The sequence below is a fragment of the Scyliorhinus torazame genome, chromosome 30, assembly GCF_047496885.1.
Source record: "Scyliorhinus torazame isolate Kashiwa2021f chromosome 30, sScyTor2.1, whole genome shotgun sequence".
Classification (NCBI taxonomy): domain Eukaryota; kingdom Metazoa; phylum Chordata; class Chondrichthyes; order Carcharhiniformes; family Scyliorhinidae; genus Scyliorhinus; species Scyliorhinus torazame.
The window spans coordinates 28,948,382-28,975,582 of NC_092736.1; the positions used below are offsets into that span (position 1 = coordinate 28,948,382).

At 46.0% G+C, this 27,201-nt stretch overlaps 1 protein-coding gene across 1 annotated transcript; it reads right to left on the reverse strand.

The window, feature by feature from the left end:
- Positions 1–616: 616 nt before the first annotated feature.
- On the reverse strand, positions 617–26,436 carry sec11a (SEC11 homolog A, signal peptidase complex subunit). Its single transcript, XM_072493077.1, has 6 exons — positions 26,233–26,436; positions 15,530–15,639; positions 13,457–13,606; positions 10,499–10,618; positions 2,604–2,661; positions 617–2,517 (listed from the first exon to the last, which is right to left on the reverse strand). The coding sequence occupies exons 1-6, from the start codon at positions 26,281–26,283 to the stop codon at positions 2,467–2,469; spliced, it is 540 nt and encodes a 179-aa protein (XP_072349178.1). The 5' UTR covers positions 26,284–26,436; the 3' UTR covers positions 617–2,466.
- Positions 26,437–27,201: the final 765 nt, after the last annotated feature.

Below are 27,201 nucleotides of genomic sequence, written 5' to 3' on the forward strand. Positions count from 1 at the left end.
GGTGGGGGGTAGGGTGGGTCGTAAGGTAGGGTGGGGGGTAGGGTGGGTCGTAAGGTAGGGTGGGGGGTAGGGTGGGGGAGGTAGGGTGGGGGGTAGGGGGGAGGTAGGGTGGGGGTAAGGGTGGAGGGGTGGGGGTAGGGTGGAGGGGTGGGGGTAGGGTGGAGGGGTGGGGGTAGGGTGGAGGGGTGGGGGTAGGGTGGAGGGGTGGGGGTAGGGTGGAGGGGTGGGGGTAGGGTGGAGGGGTGGGGGTAGGGTGGAGGGGTGGGGGTAGGGTGGAGGGGTGGGGGTAGGGTGGAGGGGTGGGGGTAGGGTGGAGGGGTGGGGGTAGGGTGGAGGGGTGGGGGTAGGGTGGAGGGGTGGGGGTAGGGTGGAGGGGTGGGGGTAGGGTGGAGGGGTGGGGGTAGGGTGGAGGGGTGGGGGTAGGGTGGAGGGGTGGGGGTAGGGTGGAGGGGTGGGGGTAGGGTGGAGGGGTGGGGGTACGGGCTTAGGTTGGGTGCTCTTTCCAAGAGCCGGTGCAGACTCGATGGGCCGAATGGCCTCCTTCTGCACTGTAAATTCTATGATATCTTAAATATCGTAGAACTAAATGAACAAACACTCCAAGACAAGCTGCAAATTATAGAAATGTTTTTTTATTGACTTTCCAAATTCCCATCCCTCCAAGGAGATAATTTGCAAAGGGGATTCCCGAAGGGGACAGGGCCAGAGTATCCACACTATGATCGCAAAAGGCAGATTGGACCCAGCCCATCGTGAAAACAAGGGGCTCTGCTCCCTGAACAGTGTGCTGGAAATACCTAATGGCAGTGCACAAAAACAAGAGAGCTCCAGTCTGCTTATTTAACTGTAAATGAACAACCAGATGTGCGCTCCAGGCAATTGTTTATGGGCTAAAACAATTTTTTCCAAAAAAGACCGTGGAAATGAGCAACTTTAAAAATTCCAATCACGTAAAATTATTCCAGATCCACTTAAGGAAAAGAACCAAGACAGGTGTGACTCAGTTTGTGCTATAAAACAACAAAAACAAAGAGTGGAAGGATTGAGGGGGGGGGGGGGGGGGGGGAAACGTCTCAAATGAAGACTGGATGAGCAGACACTTCATACAATGCCAAATGTATAAGAATAACGACAGACACAAACCTAGAACAGAACAGGCCAAGTCTATCCAGAATGTATCACTTGAGAAAAGTACTGATGGGATTGTATGTTACCGATCACTACCAAGCAAGCAGCTACCAGGGCAGTTATTGGGATTTCCAAGTAAGACTTCATTGGGTCTTCCAGAGTTTGGAGGAAGGGGGTCACCATATTCTACTTTGGTTACAAACTACCGGTCATCTTCACCGCCCACCTATAAAGGCTCATCAAGCCCAGTTGCCACAGCATTTCAGTACAAACAAATGCTTTACGTACATAGTCATACATGTATATATTTAAAAAATGAAAATTGTGGATGGACAAACTGGTAAATGACAATCAGGACCACAAATGTAGCAAGACTGTCACCAATTTTTATTCACAATCCCTTTCGTTGGCCAAGTATAGGACATTGCACTGATGTCCCAGGGTTTGGATGTAACACTCCCACATCTGTCACCACATACAAAAAGGATGACTCTCACACACTCTACCACCATCTTATTTAAGGTGAATGAAAAGATTGGGATAGTAGAGGTGAGCTTGAAACGGATGGTCCCCAACTGCCCAATAATCCAATTCTAATATCTACATTACAGTCCAAACGTATACACACTGGTCTGTAATAAAGGTCAAGGATCTTGGGCAGGCATCAGCGCTCTCTCTCTCCCTCTCTCACACAGTTGAATTCTCCGTCCTGGATCTGGCAAACAATTAACTGGACAGATCCATTGACCATTCACGGTCTTTGGGTTACAGCGCCTCCCAACTATTTATTGTACTGTAGCTGCTTTGGATAGAAGTTATATATGAGGTTTCCAAACAGTTTTAGGGACCAGGGGGGTTTCTTAGATTCAGGGAAAAAAGTGAGCATGGAGGTGATCTGCTCCACTACGCACAGGAAAATACATTTGCATTTGTACTGAAACAATGATAGCAAACCAAAGCTAAAAATCTGCACCGTACAGAAGGACCCATCTGGTTTCAATTTCGTGACCCCCCACCCCCCACCAATTTTACGCCTTCCTCCCCAACCAAACGAGCGACCAACTCTGGATTACATTAGAAGTCTAAATTCAGAAACCAAGAGTAACGGGGAAAGTTTTCATCTTCATGGTGACATCTTTCGGTCCATCACCAAGGAATATTCCAACAGTACTGATCGCCATCACAAAAATAAAAAATACTGAATCAACATCTGTCAGAAAGCAGGAATCCACGGGAATAAGCTGCAGAATTGCACGACTGCTGACCATCTTCATTTTAAAACATTTGGCTTGGGGTGAGAAACGGTGCTGATATCTTCAGGCAAACCCCATCCATTCTTCACTCCCGATGGACGAGGACAAAAAGCCCCAGCAGGACGAGTACTGCATACTGGAAAACAAATCACTGCGTCAGTAAAAGCAAAACACTTTCACGTTCACCAAAGATTAGCTTTGAAACAGGAGTTAATTAGTTACCTTAAATTTTGGATAGTCATTCATCAGGATGGTCACTATACCAATGTACGGTACAAACCTGGAAAATATGTTTGAAATCTGTTAGGCGATTTGCAATAAGACTATCACAATTCCAATGAGAAGCCTTTTAACTAAACACAGCCTTGCAGACATCGCCCACATCCAAAGAACCAATGTCTAATCTTGACGCCTCAACGTGTACATGAGCCAGACCACAAGGTCCCACTATCCATTCATGGGTTAGAGATAGAGAAAGAGAGAGGAGAAAGTGTGTGCGCGTGTGTGGAGATTGGATGTCCCTGGTCCGGGGAAGGGAGGGCCTGACAAAAGATGGACTCCAAAATACTGAAAGAAAGTCCAATTACTTTGAGCAGCTGCTGGACGATGAGAGGAGGGAGGGGGGAAATTGCTTGAAACCCAGTAACCAGGCACAGATCAGGTCAGATTACGTCACACGTAGCTCCATCCATTATTTTCTGCCACTTAATCCCTTGTTTTTATTAACTCCAAATTTGATTTAATGCACCAGTCGAGCTTCTGTGCAAGTTGCGCAGCATCAAGACCAAGTACAACCCCCAGGTCTGGAGGCAGGGAAATCATTGACGAGACGCAATTTTGCTGTTCCAGCTCTTGGGCAGACAAAGCTTGTTGGCGAAATTGGAACTGAGAGCTCGAGCCTTCAAGAATTCTTCTCCGGTGCACCCTTCATTGTTGCGTCACCTTTTCCAAAGTGGTCTGGCAGTAGAGGGTGTGGGGGTTAGAAAGAGCAGGATTGATGTTGTGGGGTTAGGGTAAATGAGTTTGGCTAACTCCACAAAGAGATTGGGGATTAATGATAGAGAACACAATGGCAACGTGCTACTAGGCAGAGGTCCTTTTAGTCCAAATTCTACTTCAGAGACTGCATACTCCAGGTCTCAAACTAGTTGGCATCAGTGATTACTTTGTTAATCACAATACTCAACGGACTTAATTTAATGAGCATCTTTAATCTAATCAAGTATTTCACGGTGCTCCATTTTCTGAAAATCACAATTCCTTTAAATTAGAAAAAGATCCCAATGGCTTTTCGATTGAACATTGGCAGTGGACATGACTCATATGAAACACAAGAAACAAGGGAGCCATCCAGGTGTCTAACGGTCAGCTGGTACAAGTTTTATTTTAATCAGACTGTTGATGTAATTAAAAGCTCATCACCTCACTGCAATTACATGCAGCACAAGTACAAAAAGGGGATGGAAAATTGAATTTCGGACAAAGCGCTGCAACACTGTTTAAATTCACAGGATTCCAAAACAGACCAGGTGTTTTCCTGTGCAAGAGGTATCCTGCAAACCGTAGGGGCAAACTTGAAAATGAGCAGTTTCAGCAGTCCGCCACACTGCTAAATTTAAATCCTCACGAAGCTGCAAACTACTGCTTCTGAATAGGCTCGCAGAGGATAATCATTAAACTGCATTTCTTGACATGTTTCAGGTAGTTACTTCGTAATTCTCTTCAATTTCGTTAATAATAGGTAGCTGCCAGCTTAAAATGTTATTTTATGATAATGCTCTGGGAGGCAGAAAGTATCAGATATTAACATACACATCAGAGGCAATTCAAAACACTCAATGCCTAAAGTTATTTACATTACGCTTTCCTACTTCAATCTAATGAAAACAGCCGGTTGCATTTCATAGTGAACAGTATGGTCGTTACATACATATAGCCAATACAGAATACTTCACTTGTTAAAACTCCACTTTCTTTGTGGAGTTAGCCAAGCTCATCATTTACCCCAACCCCTCTTTCCTAACCCCACACCATCAGCCCCCACATTTTTATTTGAAATATTAAAACTGGCACTTCTGGCCACCACCATGCGCCACTATTGAGGATGATCTCAAACAGGACACACTCCCTATTAAATTGGTACCGAGGTTTTTCAAAACGGATGGCACTACAAGGCAATCAAACCAGAATGGTTCAGGGGATCAAAACTGTAGGCAACCCCGGGGAGGCAGTGGCATGGTGGTCTTGTCTCTAGAATAGTAGTCCAGAGATCCAGGGTAATAATGCTCTGGGGACACGGGTTCGAATCCCATCATGGTAGATGGTGAAATTTGAATTCAATCAAAATCTGGAATGTGACCATGAAACCCATTGTTGGAAAAACTCATCTGGTTCACAAATGTCCTTTGAGGGAAGGAAATCTCCAGTCCTTAAATACTGGCCCAGCCAGTGACACCCACTTCCCATGAACGAATTTGCCACGTCGCACTTAATTTAAAGGAGGGAGTGTGTTTGGGGCGTGGGTGGGTGTTTTTGTCTTCAGTGCTCTGGGACCAACAGCACAGCTCCCCTCCCGTCCCCCTCCTTCCTCTTGCTTCCAGTGAAGCTCTGTTCAACTGGTGGCAATAAACCACCTCATTTGCATAAGATACAATGCAGACAGCAGCGCTGGCAGCCAGAGCACAATGATAAATGTGACATTCAGCTAGGTTTCAGGGTGGCGTTGTGCAAGTTACACAGCAGTTGATGTAACAAATGTCAAAGACTCGGCCCGCATCTCCGCAACAGTCTGCTGCTAAAGAATATATTCTATGCTTCATGATCTTGTACAATTGATGCAAGATTTCTGCAGCTTGCTGCACTCACAGATAACGGGTGCAGCACAGAATTTATGATTCACCATCCATGACTGTTTAAAAGAAAGCACAATTACATTGCTGATGTATTGGTCAGTGTATCTGTACAAGTTACTGTTCTCGGCCTCTTCACTTCATTCAAATGTGTAGGAAGTAGTGACTGATTACGGGACTAGGCCTGAGCGCACTTGCATCTCTGTTGCGCCACGTTATCTGTGCACCTTGCATTTCCATTGCTAAACAAAGTCATCCTGTCCTGATATTCTGATCAAAATTCAACAGTGGTGTTGTGTATGGTTTAGTCATCACAAGAATGAAGTGGCTTCAGAGATCAAAATCACAAGAGACACCAAAATGTAAAGAAGGTGGGGGGGAGGGGTTGTGGTAAGAGAGAGAGAAAAGTCAGAAAATGCATTTCTCTTACTCAAAGCCGCCGCTGAACTGCTTTTAAAAAGTATTAGGTTCAGAACTAGAGAGTCAAGAGCAGAGAGCAGTAGGACGTCTTCCTGTGTCACACAGAAGCACTCTGTGCTAATAATTCCCCTGTAAGCAAAACATTCCAGTTACCGCCACAAGAAGCAGGGCTGAAGTTTGATGAGTGACCACTCAGTCAACAGTTCAGCTTTGTGCCAAAAACCTCCCTCCCTGACTGAAGGTAACAATTCCACCTTGGATTTTTTTTTATTTTTTAAAAGCTGAAAATACAGAGGAGGAAAGCATTTTCATCTAAAGTGCTTTCCTAAAAGCACTTAAAAGAAACTGAATGCGTGCCAGGAATGATAAATCCCCAGTCCCCCTCTATATTTTAAAAGGCGGCTGGCTACCGGAGACAATTGCATGATACATCTTTACCCAGTATGTTCATCACCCATCAGCTGCCATTAAGCTACATGGTCACTGGCACCCATTCTGGATCTGGATGCCAATCACAAGGATCTAATTCAATTAAAAACAAAAAAAAAAGGTGCATATTGTTCTAGCAAGCATCTTGTCAACTGAAGATGCAAACATTTTAACAGCAAAAAAAAAAAAAAAAAAACCAGAACACGCTGTTTTTGAAAAAGTTATTTTATGGGACATGGGCATTGCTGGCGAGACCAGCGTTTTTAATGCATGTCGCTCATGGTCTTGGGGCAAGGTGGTGGTGAGCTGTCTTCTTGAAGCCCTGCAGTCCACTGCAGGTACACCCAGTGCTGTGAGGGAGGGAGTACCAGGATTCTGACCCAGTGACAGTGAAGTGACTCTTCCCCTACAAGGATAAATGCATCAGGCTTTAAACGATTTAGTTTAAAACCCTTGCACGACAGGATATCCAACTGATCAGTTGAATAAAATAATCCAACTCTGAACTGGAAATGTTGATCAATTTGCCTCTAACTGACCCTGGATGACTGTACTCCAGACAGTTCAAAGCCACCTTTGTACCAATAGGCTCAAATGATCCAATAAATCCGATAAACCAACATAATTTTGTGAAAAATATTTAATCCAAAAATCTGAATTATGAAATGTTGAATCATGCATGACCAAATCCGCTGTACGGCCTTTGACACAATCATTCTGCACAGTTTGGGTCAGTTAGTATCTGGATCAATTGGAGGTTAGCTCTCATTTAAAAGGTACCGGTTAATTGGGTATGGTGTGGTGTGGAGGTTTCAGACAAAACCAATAAAGTTTAAAGTGCAGCCTATTTGAAAATATGGCTAAAGGATTTCAGCACAGATGAGCTTGAGGTACTGTACCTCTGAAGGACAAGGAGGTCACATATTACTTGGAAAAGAGTTTAGCTTTAGCGCACGCACACACGCGCACAGTCAATGATGCAAGATGATACTTTGAATGCAAGTCTTTGCAGGTAATTAAGTAATTACAGGTCCAGACGGAGCGATTATCCCTATCTCCAGTCGCTCACTGTCTCAGCATCAGGGATCCGGGTTCGATTCCGGCCTCGGGTGACTGTGTAGAGTCTGCATGCTCTCCCAGTGTCTGCGTGGGTTTCCTCCAGGTGCTCCGGTTTCCTCCCACTGTCCAAACATGTGCAGGTTACGTGGCGTTGCAGGGATAGGGCCTAGGTAGGGTATTCTTTCAGAGTGTGGGTGCAGACCAGAGGAACACCACCAGCGTTGCCTCCACAACACTGAAAATCCATTGGCAGGATAGACACACCGATGTCAGTGCTCTTGCTCAGACCAACATTCCCAGCATCGCAGCATTGTGCACACTATCAGCTCTGCTGGGTGAGCCACACTGTCTGCATGTCTGACACAAGACTCCTGAAACAAGCACTCTGCTCAGAGCTGCGGCCACAGCAAGCGAGCCCCAGGAAATGCTTCAATGACACCCTCAAAGCCTCCTTGTAAAAGTGCAACACCCCCACAAACAGAGGAATCCCTGGCTCAGGACCGCCCGAAGTGAAGGAAAAACATTCTGGAAGGTGCTGAACACAGAATGACTGCACTTAGTGTTTCATTGGCTGCAAAGTGTTTTTTTGGGACGTCCTGTGGTCATGACAGGTCCTTGGTATCAACCAGAAACATGTGGCAGAATGTGAGGTTCACCCATGTTCTGAAAGACGTTTGATTTTGAATGATCTTTTCAGAACTTGCCAAAATGGATTCCCTTGGGTTAGCTCATTGATGTGCCAAACAGGGAGATTTCGGTGTTTCATACTATTTAAAATAGCTAGAGATCAAACTAAATCTGTTCCCTCTCACTATGGTTCAAGATGGGCAAGAATCGGTCTCTGTATGAAGCAGGAATAGCAGACATACATGGAAATTCATGCAGACTATTTCAAGACGATTTGTTTTAATGCAGAATTGGGTCGCACACCTTCAGGGTATTATTAGCAGTCGTAGCTGCTCACTATTTAGTATCCCCATATTGGTGAATTGGACATTCTGAATTCTCCCTCGTGTCCCCGAACAGACGCCGGAATGTGGCGACCAGGGGCTTTTCACAGAAACTTCATTGCAGTGTTAATGTAAGCCTACTTGTGACAATAAGTAGCCTAAATTTGGTAGCCCAGCACGGTTAAGCTGCCCATAAATTTGGGGCAGCACGGTAGCATTGTGGATAGCACAATTGCTTCACAGCTCCAGGGTCCCAGGTTCGATTCCGGCTTGGGTCACGGTCTGTGCGGAGTCTGCACATCCTCCCAGTGTGCGTGAGTTTCCTCCGGGTGCTCCGGTTTCCTCCCACAGTCCAAAGGTTCAGGTTAGGTGGACTGGCCATGATAAAAATTGCCCTTAGTGTCCAAAATTGCCCTTAGTGTTGGGTGGGGTTACGGGGTTAGGGTGGAGCTGTTGACCTTGGGTAGGGTGCTCTTTCCAAGAGCCAGTGCAGACTCGTTGGGCCGAATGGCTTCCTTCTGCACTGTGAATTCTGTGATAAAGATATTATACAGCAAACTTTTTTTAAAAATTATAAATTTAGAGCACCCAATTCATTTCTTTTCCAATTAAGGAGCAATTATCGTGGTCAATCCACCTACCCTGCACATCTTTGGGTTGTGGGGGTGAAACCCACACAAACACGGGGAGAATGTGCAAACTTCACACGGACAGTGACCCAGAGCCAGGATGGAACCTGGGACCTCGGCACCGTGAGGCAGCAGTGCTAATCCACTGCGCCGCCCATTTATACAGCAAACTTGATCTCAACTGCCTGCTTCCGAGGCCATCAGGCTGGAGTTTGGGAGTTATCAGGCTCCAGGATTTGAATTTTGATTGTGAATCATTATTTGAATATCCGAATGCAGCAGTCCATCTTTTTTTGGACAAGATGTTAACTCGAGGCGATGTAAAGATGTTTAATCTGTTGACGATCCCATGGCACCAATGAGGAAGAACAGGGGAGTTATATCCCTTGTGAGCTGCTCAGCGGTTTGCATCAGATCGGCAGCTTGTCAGACTGAAATAAAGACACTTATTGTGGAATGATTGTACATTTTTTTTTTTTTTTAAAGCCAGGAATGCAACTCTTTCCTTCAGTTCACATTTATCTGTTTGTAATCTCAGTTGTTTCTCTGATGCCTGCCTCGTTTTGGTTGTGCCTCCCACCCTTGTTCTGTTAACACAATTTCTCCACCTGAAGATCATATTTGAACGTTCAAACATGTGAAATAGGAGCAGAGGTAGGCCATTCAGCCCCTCGGGTCTGCTCTGCCATTCACAAGACCATGACTTATCCCTGTTTTTTAAATAAATTATTTTTTTCCAATTAAGGGACAGTTTGGTGTCACCAATTCACCTACCCTGAACATATTTTTGGGTTTGTGGAGGTGAGACCCACACAGATACGGGGAGAATGTGCAAACTCCACACGGACAGTGAGCCGGGGCCGGGATCTAACCCGGGTCCTCGGCGCTGTGAGGCAGCAATGCTAACTACTGCGCCACCGTGCTGCCCTTGACTGATCTGTTTGTGTTGAGTTCTGCATTCCCCATCTACCCCCAGTAACCTATGATTTCTCTGCCTAAGAAATATTCAGCGACCCCCGCCTCCTGAGGTAGAGTGTCCCAAAGTGTCTCAACCCGCAAAAAGAATTTTTCCTTATTCCTTTCCTAATGGGGTGAGCCCTAATTTTAAAATCCTGTCCCCTGGTCCTGGACTCTCACACAAGAGGAAACACCTTCTTCCCATCCACCTGGTCAACCATATATACGTAAATCAAGTCACCCCCTCACCCTTCTAAATTCAGCTTAGATTGCTTTCCTATCTATCCTCATAAGACAACCTGCACATTCCAGGTATCCACCTGGAACCTCGTCCAATGCATTTACACCCTTCCTTAAATAAGGAGACCAAAACTGCACGAAGTGGAACCAAGTGGGCTCGAAATGTTAACTCTGGCGCCTACAGATGCGGCCAGATCTGCTGAGTTTTCCCAGCACCCGCTATCCTTACTTTTATGTTCAACTCCTCATGCAATAGGATTCCATTAGCCTCCTTGATTCCATGCTGCACCTACAGCCTAACTTTTTGTGAATCATGCACGAGAACACCCAAATCTCTCAGCATTACAGTCGCCTGGTGTTACAGCTTCAACATAAAATCAACAACCCCCCATGAAATTAACCAGCGCCCCCCCCCCCCCCCCCCCAAAATCATAAACCTTCAACAGAAACACAAAGGCAACTTTATAAGCAAAATATTAATTGTGGAATAGCCATTTCCATTTCACTGTGCAATGGAGTAAAATCTCCTCATTGCAGCAGACTAACCAACATGCAGATCATAACACGACAAATCCATAACTTACCCACGTGCTCGCCCCACAACATCTTTCTTCTCTAGCCAGTGTTGCCCCTGTTTGTATAGGCCTCGATCATCAACAGCATTGTTGTCACCTTTAGTCAGAAATTTTATGTCTCCATTTTCCCTAGAACAGGAGAATGAGTTTTGTCACAGTTTTCACAATCTGTGCGATGTACAAAATAGAAGAAGTTTTAAATTAGCCTGAACTTACACTTATGTAGCTCTTATTAATCAGAGTAATGTTCCAAGGCACTTCACAAGAACATTAGCAAACAAAGTCTTATACCAAACCACACACAATTTTGGGACAGGGTTAGCTTTTAGGAGCATCTTAAAGGAGAATAGAGGACTAGAAAAGCAGAGAGATTCGGGCCTCGGCAGCTGAAGCAGGGCTGCCACTGGTGGGATATACACGAGGCCAGACCTGGAGGAACGCAGAGACCTCAGAGTCGCAGACTAACAGAAGGGAAACAAGAGAGGTTTAAAATTAGTAATGACTGGTTTAGCACAGTGGGCTAAACAGCTGGCTTGTAATGCAGAACAAGACCAGCAACGTGGGTTCAATTCCCGTACCAGCCTCCCCAAACAGGTAACAGAACTAGGGGCTTTTCACAGTAACTTCATTGAAGCCTATTTGTGACAATAAGCGATTATTATTAAGTAGCCCAGAGACATCAAAACTGCTGAAATGCAGAACAGCTGCTCTAGTGATTTCCCTCAAATGTTTCCATCTCCATTTCTGGTGATGGGTGATCATCTAATTTTCACAAGTCCACTCACTCCCATGCCTACACTTCCTCACAGTGTGTCTTGTTAAAACTCCTTTATTCCATTCTCTTGGTCTCTCACATCTGCTTGGATGATGGACCCTTCCATCCAAGTGCTTTTAATATGTCTTGCTATTTTTTCAACCAAGGATCCATGGTCGACAAGAGCCCTCCACTGTACCCGCTGCCTTTTCTGCATTTCTGCCCTCACTCCTTCCCATTCCTCCCACAACGATAGGATTCTCCTTGCCCTCACCTTCCACCTCATTAGCCTCTGCATTCAAAGGATCCTCTGCCATATCAACTGGGGGGAAAGAGTTTGAGGAAAAACCTGGAATGCAGTGCCTGGGAGGGTGGTAGAGGTGGGTTGCCTCACTTTAACAAGTACCTGGATGAGCACTTGGCCCGTAGCCTTGAACGTTATAACATGCCAAGTGCTAGCAAATGGGTTTGAGGTAGGTAGGTCAGGTGTTTTTCATGTGTAGGTAGACTCGATTGGCCGAAGGGCCTCTTCTGCATTGTATTATTCTGTGATTCTGATTGGGTGATTGCTTCAAAATACTTCCCTTCGGCCCATAAGCATGTCACTTGAGCTTCCATTTCTGGGTCATTTTAATTCTCTACCTACCTACTCATGTTCCAATGAAGCTCAAAGGGCAGCACCCTCATCATTTGATTGGTCACTTTACAACCTTCTGGACTCAACAGTAAATTTACAATTTTAGAACAGAACGTCTGTCCACAATTCTTTTTGCTGGTTCATTTTTTTCCTCATTTCTTTCTTAATTTCTTTACTTTGTGTTTGGATGGCTGCTTTCCTGCCATTCCCACCTCATCTGGCACATCTTTTTGTTTTGTTACTGGCTTCATTGCAACTCCCTTCGGTTTTTCACCACAGAACCTTTTGTCATTGAATCTCTCCTGTCAGAGATCTTCCCTTATGCTACTCTTCCCACCCCACCCTCTTTCATTTGCTCAAAACAGGTTACATTTACCCCTCTTCTCAGCACCAATGAAAAGTCACGGGTTTGAAATGCTAATTCTGTCACTCTCTCTCTCCACAGATGCTGCCAGATCTTCTGAATGTTTTCAACATTTCCTCTTTTTATTTCAGATTTTGCATATCCACATTATTTTAGTTTTTGTACTTTTCGAACTCCTACCCTGCGAAATAAAAGCCCTTGCATGTATATTCCACATGGGGGCAGCAAAGTGATTAGCACTGCTGCCTCACAGCGCCAGCAACCCAGGTCCAATTCCGGCCTTGGATGACTGTCCCTGTGGAGTTTGTCTGCGTGGGATTCCTCTGGGTGTTCCGGTTTCCTCTCTCAGTCCAAAGACCTAGAGCGATCCAATGCCGGGTCCAGCACAGTGTTGAAATCTCCCCCCATTATCAGGCCTGTCTCCAGGTCCAGAATCTGGCCCAGCATACGCCGCATGAACCCCGCATCGTCCCAATTCGGTGCATACCATTTACCAACACCACCCGCTCCCCCTGCAGCTTGCCACTTACCATCATATACCTACCGCCACTGTCTGCCACAATGCTCGCCGCCTCGAACGACACTCTCTTCCCCACCAAGATCGCCACCCCCCCGCACTCTGCTTTTTCCTTAAAACAGCACTGGAGAAGCTCCTGCTGCTCTTGCGCCCAATGCCTCCATGCTGCCTGGTCCCGCCCGCCACCACCTTGGTCCTCCTCCCTCGCACCTTTCTTTGCTTCAATACCACTTTTTAAAAATCGCCCCACTCCTGGTCCAATCCATACACTATCGGGGGAATGTTGCTGTCCCCTTCCCACACCGGGAAACGTCGAACAAGCGCCGTTACGGGCCCGAAAAAGAGCCCAAAAGTCAGTTTTTAGGAGCTGCCGAACTTGCGACTTAGCTCCGCATAGCCGCAACCGGAAGCCCGCTACAGTACACTTGATGACAGATCAGATCAGTCCCTCCTCCCTTTTGGGGATGTGGTGGGAGGGCAGGATAAGAATGGGGTAAAGGATCGCTAACTGGGCATGGTTCATAGGCACAATCACTCACCAGAGAAACGTAGGGAGTAAAGAAAAAAATATACACTCTAAAATCCTATCACTCTGCACCAAATTGTCACGAACCGTTAACTCGAGCAAGACAGCACCTTAAGAGAGTGATTTCCAGTTCACAAACCACCAGGATTCCTGGATTAGAAGCACATACTTCTCATGAATTTTCAGCACCCTATGTACTATTGGAATTTCTCGTCCTTCAATCCGGAAAACCACAATTTCGCCAACTCGGATGGGATCTTCTACACGGTTGGTCAGGAAGAGAAGGTCACCTCTGTGGAAGGCAGGTTCCATACTCCCACTGAAATAAAGAGATAAATCAAGAGTAAAAGCCTGATCTTTTTCCATCAGAGAAAGGGCATGTCGCAGGATTTTAGGATAAAACTCAAGGTCTCCCAGCACCTTTTCATGCCTGTTGCGATTAAGATTCCACCAGTGCTTTCTGGTGCCTTGCTATCACTGTCAACCGTACCCACAGTAGATAGCAGATTGTCTCCAGTAGATGTCACTGGATTCAAATGAGAAAATCTACGAGCCCACGACCCATTTGTCAGTGTGTTTTCAAATAACGTTTAGGGATCACATTGAGTTAATTAGAATTAGCGAATTATTAAATACTGGCCTAGCCTTTAATTCTGTCCATTTACTATAGAACACATAAATAACTTGATCCATTTAAACAATTTACTGGCTGAGTCAGGCATATGGAATAACTGGAAACACGGGTCAGGAAACATTTGTAGGGAGAGAAATGGAGCAGGAACCCACACCAATGGTCTTTGGTCATGACCTGAAATATTTAACGGTTTCTCGCTCTCCACAGATGTGGCCTGTCCTTCGGAGTGTTCGCAGCATTTTTGTTTTCCCTATTTCCAGCACCTGCATATTTTCTTCCAAAAATAAACGCAAACGTACAAATTACTGAAACCATTCGGCCCATCGAGCTTGCTCCCCCCCCCATTCAATAAGATCATGGCGAATCTGATGTGACCTCATTGCCACTTTCTTTCCTAGCTCCTTTACCCTGTGAATAAAAATATATCTAATTAATCTTTAAATATAGTCAATGACGTCGCCTTTACTGCTCTCTGGAGAAGCTCAAAAAAGCTCTCAACAAAATATTCCCATCACCATCTTAGAGAGACCCCTTATTTTTAAAATGGTGCCCCACCCCCCTTGTTGCAGTCTGTCCCACAGGGGGAAACACTCTCTCAATGGACCCCTTATTTTTAAATGGTGTCCCCCCCTTGCAATCTGTCCCACAGGGGGAAACACCCTCTTGACATCCACCCTGTCAAGCCCCTTCAGGATCTTCCATGTTCCAATAAGATTACTTTCATTTTTCTAAACTCCAATGGATACAGGCCCAACCTGTTTAACCTTTCCTCCTAGGATAACCCTTCATCTCATGAATCGGCCCTCAGGCAGCATCCTCCAAGGTCACGATCGCTACCACCTAAAAAGACAGGGGCAGCAGATAGCTGGGAACACCACCACCTGGAAATTCCCCTCCATCACTCACTACCCAGACTTGGAAATATATTGGCTGTTCCATCATTGTTGCTGGGTCAAAATCTTGGAACTCTCTCCCTAACAGCAGTGGGTGTACCTACACTTCATGGGCTACAACGGTTCAAGAAGGCAGCTCTCCACCACTGTCTCAAGGGCAATTAGGGATGGGCAATAAATGCAGGCCTAGCCAGCGACGTCCACATCCCACGAACAAAAAAAAAGTTGAGTAAACCTTTGAACTGCTTCTAATGTAATTGGGGCCCTTCATAAACAAGGAGGCCAAAATTGTACACAGTACTCTGGATATAGTTTCACCAACACCCTGTACAACTGTAACAAACATCCTACTTTTATATTCCATTCTCCTTGCAATTAACAATATTCCCCTTGCAATAAAAACAATATTTTATCTGCCTTCCTAATTATTTGCTGTGCCTGCATATTAACCTTTTGTGATTCATGTACGAGGATACCCAGGTCCTTATCATGTGCTCCTGCTACCCAGACAGGACCCATTATCCATTAAGAACGATATCGAAATTATGGTAGGTGGATGCTGCTGTTCCAACTGCGGTTCCAGCCTTTAAAAAGAGGCAGCTCACTAAAACAATGTCAAAGACGATACACAGATGTATGTCGAGCAGGGCTGGTGGGAATCCAAGACAAGCCGCCCTTCATACCCGAATAAAAGAACAATCGATTTATCACTTACCTGAGTACAACTACAATCGGGCTTTCGCTCCCAGTCAGAACCATCAATCCTTTCCAGATCATCAGTGCAGAAGACACAATCATGCCAAAATTCAACACCTGATAATACAACTGGAACAAGAATCACTGGATTAAACACGTGACAATGCTTCTGCAATGACTGTTACATTTCACAAAACATGGCAAAACGTCAATTTAGCTGCACTGGTCTTTTGTCCCCAGTGAACGTCATCACAGCCCCTCCCTCAATCCAGCTTTCCAGTCCACTTGCAAAGACTGTCTTTGCCGCTATCCACAACTTAGTGCAAAACAGAACATGATGCAGAGACAAAAAAAAAGAGACCAGGAAAAACTCAACACCAACACTAACCAAATAGATGATTCTGGAGTCCTCCAACAGCCATCAGTCCTGTATTGGACAATAACTCAGCAATGACCCATTCCTTTACTTTCACAGAATCATAGAATTCCTCCTGTGCAGAAGGAGGCCATTCCACCCATCAAGTCTGCAATAACCCTCCGAAAGAGCACCATACCGAGGCCCACTCCCCCGCCCGATCCCTGTAACGCTACCTAACCTGGACACCATGGGTCAATTTTATCATGGCCAATCCCCCTAATCTGCACATCTTTGGACTGTGCGAGGAAACCGAAGCACCCGGAGGAAACCCACGCAGACATGGGGAGATTTGCACAGTCACCCACAGCCAGAATTGAATTCAGGTCCCTGGCGCTGTGAGGCAGGAGTGCTAACTACTGTGCCATTCTATTTCTGCCGATGTCTCACTTTGCCTCTAGAATTCTGCATGTTTCCAAATCGATAATTCAGTGAAATGGTAACCAGTGACCATAAGCCCACATGGGGCACACCAAGCTGGCATCCAAATGCACCAACTACCATGTGAATCAGCCGTCCAACTGATCGCAATTTGGATTGGATTTGTTTATTGTCATATGTACCGAGGTACACTGAAAAGTATTGTTCTGCGTACAGGTCAGACAGATCATTCCGTACGTGAAAAGAAAATACATTGTAAATACACAATGTAAATGCATAGGCACAGGCATCGTGTGAAGCATACAGGAGTGTAGTACTATTCAGTAGAAGGTGGGTGAAGAGATCAGATCAGTTCATAAAGTAGTAAAAGACAAAGTTGTTACAATCTGAATAAGTGCCGACAATTGAGTGAAGGATTCAGATTCCAACGTTAATTTTCAGTACCAGAGAGGTCGCTTGCAGTAGTTCAGAGTTATGGTGCTGTTCAAAAGGCGTTCAGACTGAATGCCTTGATTTAACTGTGGTGAGATTAGTCCATATCCATGGTGTCAGGACAGCAGCCTCACACCATTACAAACATATTTATGGGAGGCAGAAGGGAAGATGTGATTTCTATGCAACAAAGCAGCAGATCTTTAAAAGCAACATCCACATTAGTCCATTCAACTCTACCTTGTCCTTTCACCACAGGTTTCACGTAAATAATGCAAAAGCCTCACTTTATACGTTAGAAGCTGTCTCCGTACAGAAAAGCTTAGCTGATGTACAGCTGGGCTACCAGCAGGAACAAAATGTCAGAGCAGCCGAGTGGTTGTAAAGATGAATCTGGTTCACCTAATGACCTTGAGGAAAGGTAACCTGCCACTCTTACCCATGACATGGTTGGTGTAGAGCTCTAAATTGTGCCCCAACAAGCCAATTTAACTGCAACACAAAGCAGTCAGCCACCATCTTGTCAGCAACCAGTGATGGGCAAAAAATGTACTTGCACCGAAAGAACACATTTGGGAGCATGGGAATGGCTGCATTTGTGCGATCTCTGGCTCTACCTCTTTTAATCCTTAATTTTATCCTAATGTACATTCCTTAATTATCTTATTTTGGGATACATGTCTTGTACTATGTCCCTGGATAATGCTGGTCAGAGTTTGGTGATGAGGAGCGGAGTTAAATCAGAGAGAATCCTGGTTTGATTGAGGCAGTCAGGTGGTGGCTGGAGCAGGGTTCAGCTCGCAGTGGTGCGGTTTCTGGGGAGCGGGCCTACATCCTGGCGGTGCTGTCACCATCAAGATGATGGTTGCTGCTACAAATGATGTTCTGGTTGATGACCGGGGTTCAGGTTTTTGGTGCTCACTTGAGAGAATGGTGGAAAACACAGGAGAGAATCCTGGTATTTGAGGACTTTCCCTGGTGGGGGCTCACCTTCGGTCCTGGGAATTCCTGCTGCATGGTGGCTCACCCATCCTGACCAACTCTGGCAGTAGGGGCCGGACAAGGTGTTAAGCCATAGGGGCAGAATTAAGTCACTCGGCCCAGGGTCTGGGCCTCTGTCTGAAGTGAAGACGCTTTGTTCGATGGAACATGCGAGAGATCCTGAGTGCTGTTCGACAGTCTTTCTTTTTAAGCTCCATAGGTGGTGTTATTATCCTGCAGTTAATCAATAATTCTGGATTGTGTGATTATGCTTCAGATCGTTGTCTTTTCTCCTGTCAAGGGTGTGCGATGTTCATTGGTTATCCTGTTTTAGCAAAAACCACACTGATTCAGTAAAGTGATGTGGTTTGTGGACAGTATTATACTTTGTGCTGTAATCCTTGTATCCACAGGAAAGGAGTGCATTTTACACAGCCCTTTTAGATCTTCTTTGATCCCATCTCGTTTAGTGCGTTGGGAGGCATTAACTGCACTGACCATAAGCCAAATCACGGTAGCACAGTGGTTAGTACAGTTGCTTCATAGCACCAGGTTCGATTCCCGGCTTGGGTTACTGTGCGGAGTCTGCACGTTCTCCATGTCTGCGTGGGTTTCCTCCCACAAGACCCGAAAGATAATTTGGACATTCTGAATTCTCCCTCCATGTACCCGAACAGGCGCCGGAATGTTTTTCCACAGCAACTTCATTGCAGTTTTAACTGTGACAATAAAGATTATAAAAGAAAAAAAAAAAATCTAAAGCGGCTGGTCCTCTGTGTACATATGTGGAAGAATGGTCGTTCTGTACTGTGCCTGAGTTTGGGAATATGTTGCATTGTGTGTTAAAACAGCCTTTTAAAACTGGGGCTCTCTATTTTTGTTATGGTGGGGTTCAAGAATCTGTGATTCGGAACAACCCGAATCAAACAAAAATACAAGAGGAAAATATAATTAAAAGACAAAAACGCTCAAAATCCAATCAACTTAAATACAAAAACTAACCTAACCCCCCCCCCCCCCAAAAAAAAAAAACAGCTAGCCGAGACGAACTCCTTGAAAAAGGAAATAAATGGTAGACCCCTGATGGTGAACTTGTCCTTCTTGGGTTTTGTTTATTGTACCGAGGTACAGTGAAAAGTATTTTTCTGCAAGCAGCTCAACAGATCATTAAGTACATGAAAAGAAAATTAAAGAAAATACAAAATAGGGCAAAACAAGGTACACAATGCAACTACATAACACCGACATCGGGTGAAGCATACAGGGGTATAGTGGTCAGTCCATAAGAGGGTCATTTAGGAGTCTGGTAACAGCGGGGAAGAAGCTGTTTTTGAGTCTGTTCATGCGTGTTCAGACTTTCGTATCTCCTAGCCGATGGAAGAAGTCGGAAGAGGGTGGGAGGGGTCTTTGATTGTGCAGCCCGCTTTCTTAGGCAGTGAGTTGTAGATGGAGTCAATGGATGGAAGGCAGGTGTGTGTGATGGACTGGGCTGTGTTCACGACTCTAACGTCTCTTGCGGTCTTGGGCCGAGCAGTTGCCATACCAGGCTGTGATGCAGCCCGCTAGGACACTTTCTGTGGTGCATCTGTAAAAGTTGGTAAGAGTTATTGTGGACATGCCGAATTTCCTTAGTTTCCTGAGGAGGTATAGGCGCTGTTGTGCTTTCTTGGTGGTAGCGTTGACGTGGGTAGACCAGGACAGATTTTTGGAGATGCGTACCCCTAGGAATTTGAAACTGCTAACCATATCCACCTCGGCCTCGTTGATGCTGGCAGGGGTGTGTACAGTACTTTGCTTCCTGAAGTCAATGACCAGCTTAGTTCTGCTGGCATTGAGGGATAGATTGTTGTCACTGCACCACTCCACTAGGTTCCCTATCTCCCTCCTGTATTCTGACTCGTCGTTATTCTAGATCCGGCCCACGATAGTAGTCTTGTCAGCAAACTTGTAAATGGAGTTGGTACAAAATTTTGCCACACAGTCGTGTGTACACAGGGGGCATAGTGTAGGGGGCTAAGTACACAACCTTGCTGGTATCGCGGACTATTGTGGAGGTGTTGTTGTTCATTCTTACTGACTGTGGGTCAGAAAGTCGAGGATCCAGTTGAAGAGCGAGGAGCCAAGTCCTAGGTCCTATTCTCCAAATGTAGAACTGACACGAGGTCACCCAGTCAAGCAGAGGCACGAGGCAGACCTCCACCCAAGCAAGATTCGCCTCCGGGCCATCAACGAGGCAACGGTGAGGACATCAGTCTTCACCCCAAACTGTATCACCGGCAAATCCGACACCCCAAATATGGCCACCACAGACACAGATCCAAATGCTCACGGAGAATCTTCAACATGGTTAAAAAGAAGCCCATCAACAGCCCACAAAAACAGCACTCACTTATCCTCAATCCCAGGGAAGAACCCGCGCACCCCATCCCAGGTCAAGTGTGTCCTCTGTAAAACCTTAAACCGAACCAGACTCAGCCGAATACATGAAGATATAGAGTTGACCCTGCGAAGGGCCTCACTCCACAGTTAAGAATGGTACCCAATTCACCCTCCCACCCTCAACAGAGCAGAATCCATTGAAAGGGAAGAGGGTGATGCTAAAGCAAGAAAGGGAAAAGCTTTGCGTGGAAAAAACTTGAATTTGGAAATAGCTAGAAAGACTGGATCTGGGCAGCTGGAATTTCTCAGCTAACTCCTTAAAACTAGCAAACCATCTCGCCACAGGTCTCCAAACCGCTCCAGACCTTCACTTACTGAACTTTAAACATCAAGTCTGAACCAGTTGATCTAAACCACAACAATATTTTCTGAACATTGGCTGCCCAATAATAAAACAAGAATTGGGAAGGGCCAGGTTCCCCAATTGTCTGTCCCAATGGAGCAGAGCCCCACGGACTCTGGGAGTCCAACCCGGGAAAATAAATTATATCAATTTGTTGACCTTAATAAAAAAAAGGATTTGGGGAGATAAAGAGAAATAAAAATCTTGGGAGCACGTTCAGCAGGTGAGCCAAAAGAGGACTGGCTTTCTCCCAGTATTCATAAACATGAAACCCCAACAATTCAACATGCCCGTTGACTGAACCGAAAACCCAACATGTGTCTTTTGATGAAAGGAGTCAGTCTCTCATCTTGAAGAAATAGTCTTTTCCCTGGAAAGCTGAGCTTGGTAGGCCAAGCCAAACTCTATTCTTATACAGGGTGGCCTTGACTCCACGGACTCTTCTTTGCTAGCTCCGCACTCATGTCCTCCATAAGAACTAGGAGCAGGCCATCTGGCCCCTTGAGCCTGCTCCACCATTCAATGAGATCATGGCTGATCTTTTATGGACTCAGCTATCTATATCTTAAAAACATTTAATGAAGGAGCCTCAACTGATTCACTGGGCAACGAATTCCATAGATTCACAACCCTTTGGGTGAAGAAGTTCCTCCTAAACTCAGTCCTAAATCTACTTCCCCTTATTTTGAGGTGATGCCCCCTAGTTCTGCTTTCACCCGCCAGTGGAAACAACCTGCCCGCATCTATCCTATCTATTCCCTTCATAATTTTATATGTTTCTATAAGATCCCCCCTCATCTGCCCAATGGGACAATTTCCATCCAGATGCCTCGCTATTTCTTCCTTGATGATAGATTCCAGCATCTTCCCTACTACCGAAGTTAAGCTCACTGGCCTATAATTACCCACTTTCTGCCTACCTCCTTTTTCAAAAACAGTGGCGTCACGTCTGCTAATTTCCAATCCCCCAGGACCACCCCAGAGTCTAGTGAATTTTGGTAAATTATCACTAGTGCATTTGTAATTTCCCTAGCCATCTCTTTTAGCACTCTGGCCTGCATTGCATCAGGGCCTGGAGACTATAGTCTACCTTTAGGCGCATTAGCTTGCCCATCACTACCTCCTTTGTGATAACAACCATCTCAAGGTCCTCACCTGTCATAGCTTCATTTCTATCAGTCACTGGCATATCCTGGGAATGATGGGCTCAGTCCAATTCAGGAGAGGATGTGAATCCACTCTCACCCACCATCTTGCCAAACATGCTTGAGAAGTATTTTGTGAATACTGGGTCCTCCATCACCTCTGGGAACCCCACATGCAGAATATTTTGTCTCTTGGACCCATGTTCCAGGGTCATTTACCCTGGCTCTCAACAATCTATTTGTTTCAAATCAACAAAGACTATTCCAGTTCCAGCGAAGCAATTCAATCACGGTGGCCTGAGAAGGTCACCTCAATATCTTTGATCGCGGCACCTTGGGTTTCAACGGTCTGATTAGTTTTCCCAGAGCCGCTCGAATGGGGGCCAAGGCCTATTCAATTGATTTGAGGTCTTCCGACAATACGTTGGTGCTTTTCGAATTCCTTCGCCATGGTACAAGAAAGCACCTTAGTAGTGAGTGGAGTGAACGGAGCACCAGAAACTGACCCCGCCATTTTACTTGCTGACGAGCTCAGAGGGCCCTCAGACTCCGTCGATGGGTTTCTGTTCCCAGCCTTCTTTTCACTTTTTTGGGGGCATTTCAGTCGCATTAGACCCGCGGTCGGGCAGTATGGTCGGCACGGGCTTGGAGGGCCGAAGGGCCTGTTCCTGTGCTGTACATTTCTTTGTTCTTTGTTCTTTGTTCTTTGTTATCACAATAACGGTGCGGGTTTCCGAGAGTAAACAACCCGTGACACATAGAAAAGGGGCAGAAAGTGCAATACCACAGCAGGAGCCACCTCGTGTGCATCTCCCCCATACATTTCACCACCAGAATCTTTTGTTTTCATCTATGTTGAGACTTTATTTTGTGCTGAGCTGCTCTACTCCTGTGGTTTTAATGTGTTATTTGTTAAAATGAAAAACTTCAATCATTTTTTTTTAAAAAAAGCAGCTATCACTTGTACAAATAAGTTTTTAAAAAATTAAAAGTCAATTATTTCCTGTGTTTAGCCCAGTATATAACAATAATAATCTTTATTGTCACAAGTTAATGGTATGGCGTTGGGGAGAGTTATAGAACAAAGAGATCTAGGAGTACAGGTTCATAGCTCCTTGAAGGTGGAGTCGCAGGTGGACAGGGTGGTGAAGGCGGCATTCGGCATGCTTGGTTTCATTGGTCAGAACATTGAATACAGGAGTTGGGACGTCTTGTTGAAGTTGTACAAAACATTGGTACGGCCACACTTGGAATACTGTGTGCAGTTCTGGTCACCCTATTATAGAAAGGACATTATTAAACTAGAAAGAGTGCAGAAAAGATTTACTAGGATGTTACCGGGACTTGATGGTTCGAGTTATAAGGAGAGGCTGGATAGACTGGGACTTTTTTCCCTGGAGCGTAGGAGGCTTAGGGGTGATCTTATAGAAGTCGATAAAATAATGAGGGGCATAAATAAGGTAGATAGTCAACATCTTTTCCCAAAGGTAGGGGAGTCTAAAACTAGAGGGCATAGGTTTAAGGTGAGAGGGGAGAGATTCAGAAGGGCCCAGAGGGGCAATTTCTTCACTCAGAGGGTAGTGAGTGTCTGGAATGTGCTGCCAGAGGTAGTAGTAGAGGCGGGTACAATTGTGTCTTTTAAAAAGCATTTAGATAGTTACATGGGTAAGATGGGTATGGGCCATGTGCGGGCAACTGGGACTAGCTTAAATGGTAAAAACTGGGCGGCATGGACTGGTTGGGCCGAAGGGCCTGTTTCCATGCTGTAAACTTCTATGATTCTATAAGCAGGCTTACATTAACACTGCAATGATGGGGGCAGTATGGTGGCACTGGGACTACAGCACTGAGGACCCGGGTTCGAATGCCGGCCCTCGGTCACTGTCCGTGTGGAGTTTGCACATTCTCCATGTCTGCGTGGGTTACACTCCCACAACCCAAAGATGTGCAGGTTAGGTGGATTGGCCATGCTCAATTGCCCCTTAATTGGAAAAAAATAATAATAATTGGGTACTCTAAATTAAAAAATTTTTTTTTTTTTTTAATACTGCAATGACTTTACTGTGAAAAGCCCCTAGTCGCCACATTCCGGCACCTGTTCAGGAATACAGAGGGAGAATTCAGAATGTCCAAATTATCTAACAAGTACGCCTTTCTGGACTGTGGGAGGAAACCGGAGCACCCGGAGGAAACCCACGCACACACGGGGAGAACGTGCAGACTCCGCACAGACAGTGACCCAAGACGGGAATCGAACCTGGGACCCTGGAGCTGTGAAGCAACAGTGCTAACCACTGTGCTACCGTGCCGCCACCAGGGATTAAGACAGCAGTTAACCAACAGAAATCTCAATAAATTAGCTGAGAGTCCCGCAAGGTGTTCTTGTTCCAATTTCCACTCCCAAACATGGGATACTCAGACAGTGACCTTTAGACGGAACACGTTGAAACAAAGATCCACCCGAACAGTGACTATTATTGTCTGGAGACCAGACTATCCAGGAGTCAGGCAACAAGATCAGCTGGTGCAGGAAGAAATGCTTCCATGTCCAGGGCCAATAGATACAGTATTCAGCAACCAGATGAAGGGCTGGTCAGAGGCTGGGAATTCTGTGGCGAGTAACTCACCTCCCAACTCCCAAAAGCCTGTCCACCATCTACAAGGCACAAGTCAGGAATGCAATGGAATACTCTCCACTTGCCTGGCTGAGTGCAGCTCCAACACACAAGAATCCAGGACAAAACAGCCCGCTTGATCGATATCCCATTCACCTTCTTAAACATTCACTCCCTGCACCGACACAGTGGCACACAAGATGCACTGCAGCAACTCAAGGTTCCTTCAACAGCACCTTCCAAACCCACAACCTTTACCTAGAAGGACAAGGGCAGCAGACACATGGGAACATCACCACCTGCAACTTGCTCTCCAAGTAACACGACCTGGAATGATATTGCCACTCCTTCGCGGTAATTGGGTCAAAACCTTTGAACGCTCCCCCCATTGGGTGTTTCTACACCATATGGATTGGAATAGTTCGAGAAGGCAGCTCTCCACCACTTTCTCAAGGGCAATTAAGGCTGAGCAAATACTGGTCCAGGCAGCTAAACCCACATTCCACAAATGACTTTTTAAAGAAGATTGTTCATGAGGAAAATCACCATAGTCCCAGATTACCACTGGCTCCTTTCCCCTTTTGAGGCGGAGAGCTGACTGGCAGTGATTTAACCCGAGGATCACCACACCTCAGTAGAGGGGCAAGGTTGAGAAGACGGGCTTCACAAATGACCTCAGCCGGTACGGGAACTGAACCCACACTATTAGCCTCTCCGCATCACAAACCAGCTGTCCAGCCAACTGCACTAATGGACAACCCCCCACCCCAAGGATATGGCAATCAGCAACGTGTACATCAACACCCCCACCCCCCCCTTGTCACCTTTTGAATTTAACGCAGAAACATATTCATGGTTCATTGCCATTGGATGGGGGAAAACAGGAGAGAATAGCATTAGAAAATTTTGAGATGAGCTGCAGTGAGGATCACTACATGCTGAGGATCTGAGTTTGAATCCCAGCCCCTGGTCACTGTCCACGTGGAGTTTGCACAATGTCCCCATGTCTGGGTAACATTTTTTTTTTTTTTTTTATAAAAAGAAAAGAAAATTGCGAGACACAAGGCAGTAAAATAAAATAATAAACCTTGCATTTTATATCCGACAGCCAAAGCACTGCTTGGAATCTCTGACAATGAAAGTGTTTTGCAATGATCTGCAAACGTCACCAGCTTGGCAAAAATACAAAGCCCATTTCAAATTGAATGTTCACACTTATTTTTTTGAAACAAAAGCCTCATATCATGGGACATAACTAAGGTGATTGGAAGAAGGTATGGGGGAGATGTCAGAGGTCGGTTCTTTACACAGAGAGTGGTGGGTGTGTGGAATGCATTGCCAGCAGAGGTGGTGGAGTCAGAGTCATTAGGGACATGTAAGCGACTCTTTGACAGGCACATGGACAGCAGTAAATTGAAGGAGTGTAGGTTAGGTTGATAATTAATTAGGATAAATGGTCGGCACAACATCGTGGGCTGAAGGGCCTGTACTGTGCTGTTCTATCTCAAAAAGGACTTGGATACTGATTTAGCCAAACAACAACAAAAAAGTTTTGCATTTTTTAGCAGTGATTCTCCCCAACATAATTTCTACCATGCTGCCAGCATTCCATATGGGAACCACCACCTGGTCTCAAAAGCATCAACACTTCCACTTCACCCTTGGTGCTCGGTCCAAATCTAGTCACGTCAGTCAATTATTCTCTCCAACATAGACAACTATATTACAGAGGGGAAAATAACATCTGGGGAAGGGACCGTCAATCTCTACAAGCTGCAACAGGGAAACATACGGAGGGAGTTTTGAGGGGGTGAGGGGGAGGGTGAGGGGGAGGGGAGGGGTGAGGGGAGGGGGGGGGTGAGGGGAGGGGGGGGTGAGGGGAGGGGGGGGTGGTGCGGACGGAGCCGGCTCCGGCCGGGCGGGCAGCAGACGCGATTCTCCGGCTCCGGGCGCCGTTCCCGCCTCACCCACCTGCCGCTTGTTCATGCGCCGCACGTCGTTGAGGAAATCCAGCGACATCATCCTGGCCGCTGCCGCCGGCTCTCCGCCGCCTCGAACCCGCCGGCTGGGGGGGAAGTGAACCAACCTTCAAAGAAAAGGAATCTTTTCCCCCCCCACCCAGCTCGCGCGCGCGATGCCCCAACCGCCGCCGGAACCGGAAACCCCGACCCGACCGGAAGCTGAATCAGCGGAAGCTGCGATCCTGGACCAAACGTCCGGGAGCCCGCCGCCCTCTGGGACGTATAAAGGGACACCCACCCACTGAAATTTAAAGGGACCTCCCCCGTCCTCCTCCTCCAGCAGCCAATGAGTGGCTGCCAGGTTTTCTGGCAACTGCGCTGCCAAGTGTCCCGAGGGAAGGAAAGGTTTTCATCGTCCTTGATAAAAGCCTCCTTTAAAACATTGCCCCATGAGCTAAAATGTGTCTCAGCAACATGCCCCCCAGCTGGGACATTTTTACTCCTTTTGACCTTTTTATCCCCCCCCCCCTTGCCTGCATTTTGTTGCAAAGTTGTTCATCTCTCAGGACCCACTCCAGCCTCTCAACAGGAAAAAGAGAGACTTGCATTTATATAGCGCCTGACCGCCCCATGTCCCTTCACAGCCAACAGAGCACTTTTTAAAATTGTATTTATTAAATCTTCTTTCAACCAGAATTTTTACATAAAAGAAAAATAAACAAAAAATATTTAACAAAACTAGATGGCTGTTATCATTATATGAAACGCAAATATACATTAAATAGACAATCCCCCCCCCCCACCAGAGCACCCGCCCCAACCCAACCCAACCCAAACCCAATACCTCCCCCCCAGTTGCTGCTGCTGCTGACATTTTACCGCTCCCCTAGAAAGTCAAGGAAAGGTTGCCACCGCCTGGAGATCCCATCAAGGACCCTCTCAAGGCAAACGTTATTCGCTCCAGGCTGAGGAACCCCGC

Excerpts from the sequence above, each read along its gene's own strand:
- sec11a (XM_072493077.1), bottom strand. The coding sequence starts at position 26,283 with ATGATGTCGCTGGATTTCCTCAACGACGTGCGGCGCATGAACAAGCGG. Across the intron at positions 13,607-15,529 it reads CCGATTGTAGTTGTACTCAG|TGGGAGTATGGAACCTGCCT; the intron begins GTAAGTGATAAA and ends TCTTTATTTCAG. Across the intron at positions 10,619-13,456 it reads GTGCTGAAAATTCATGAGAA|GGAAAATGGAGACATAAAAT; the intron begins GTATGTGCTTCT and ends CTCCTGTTCTAG.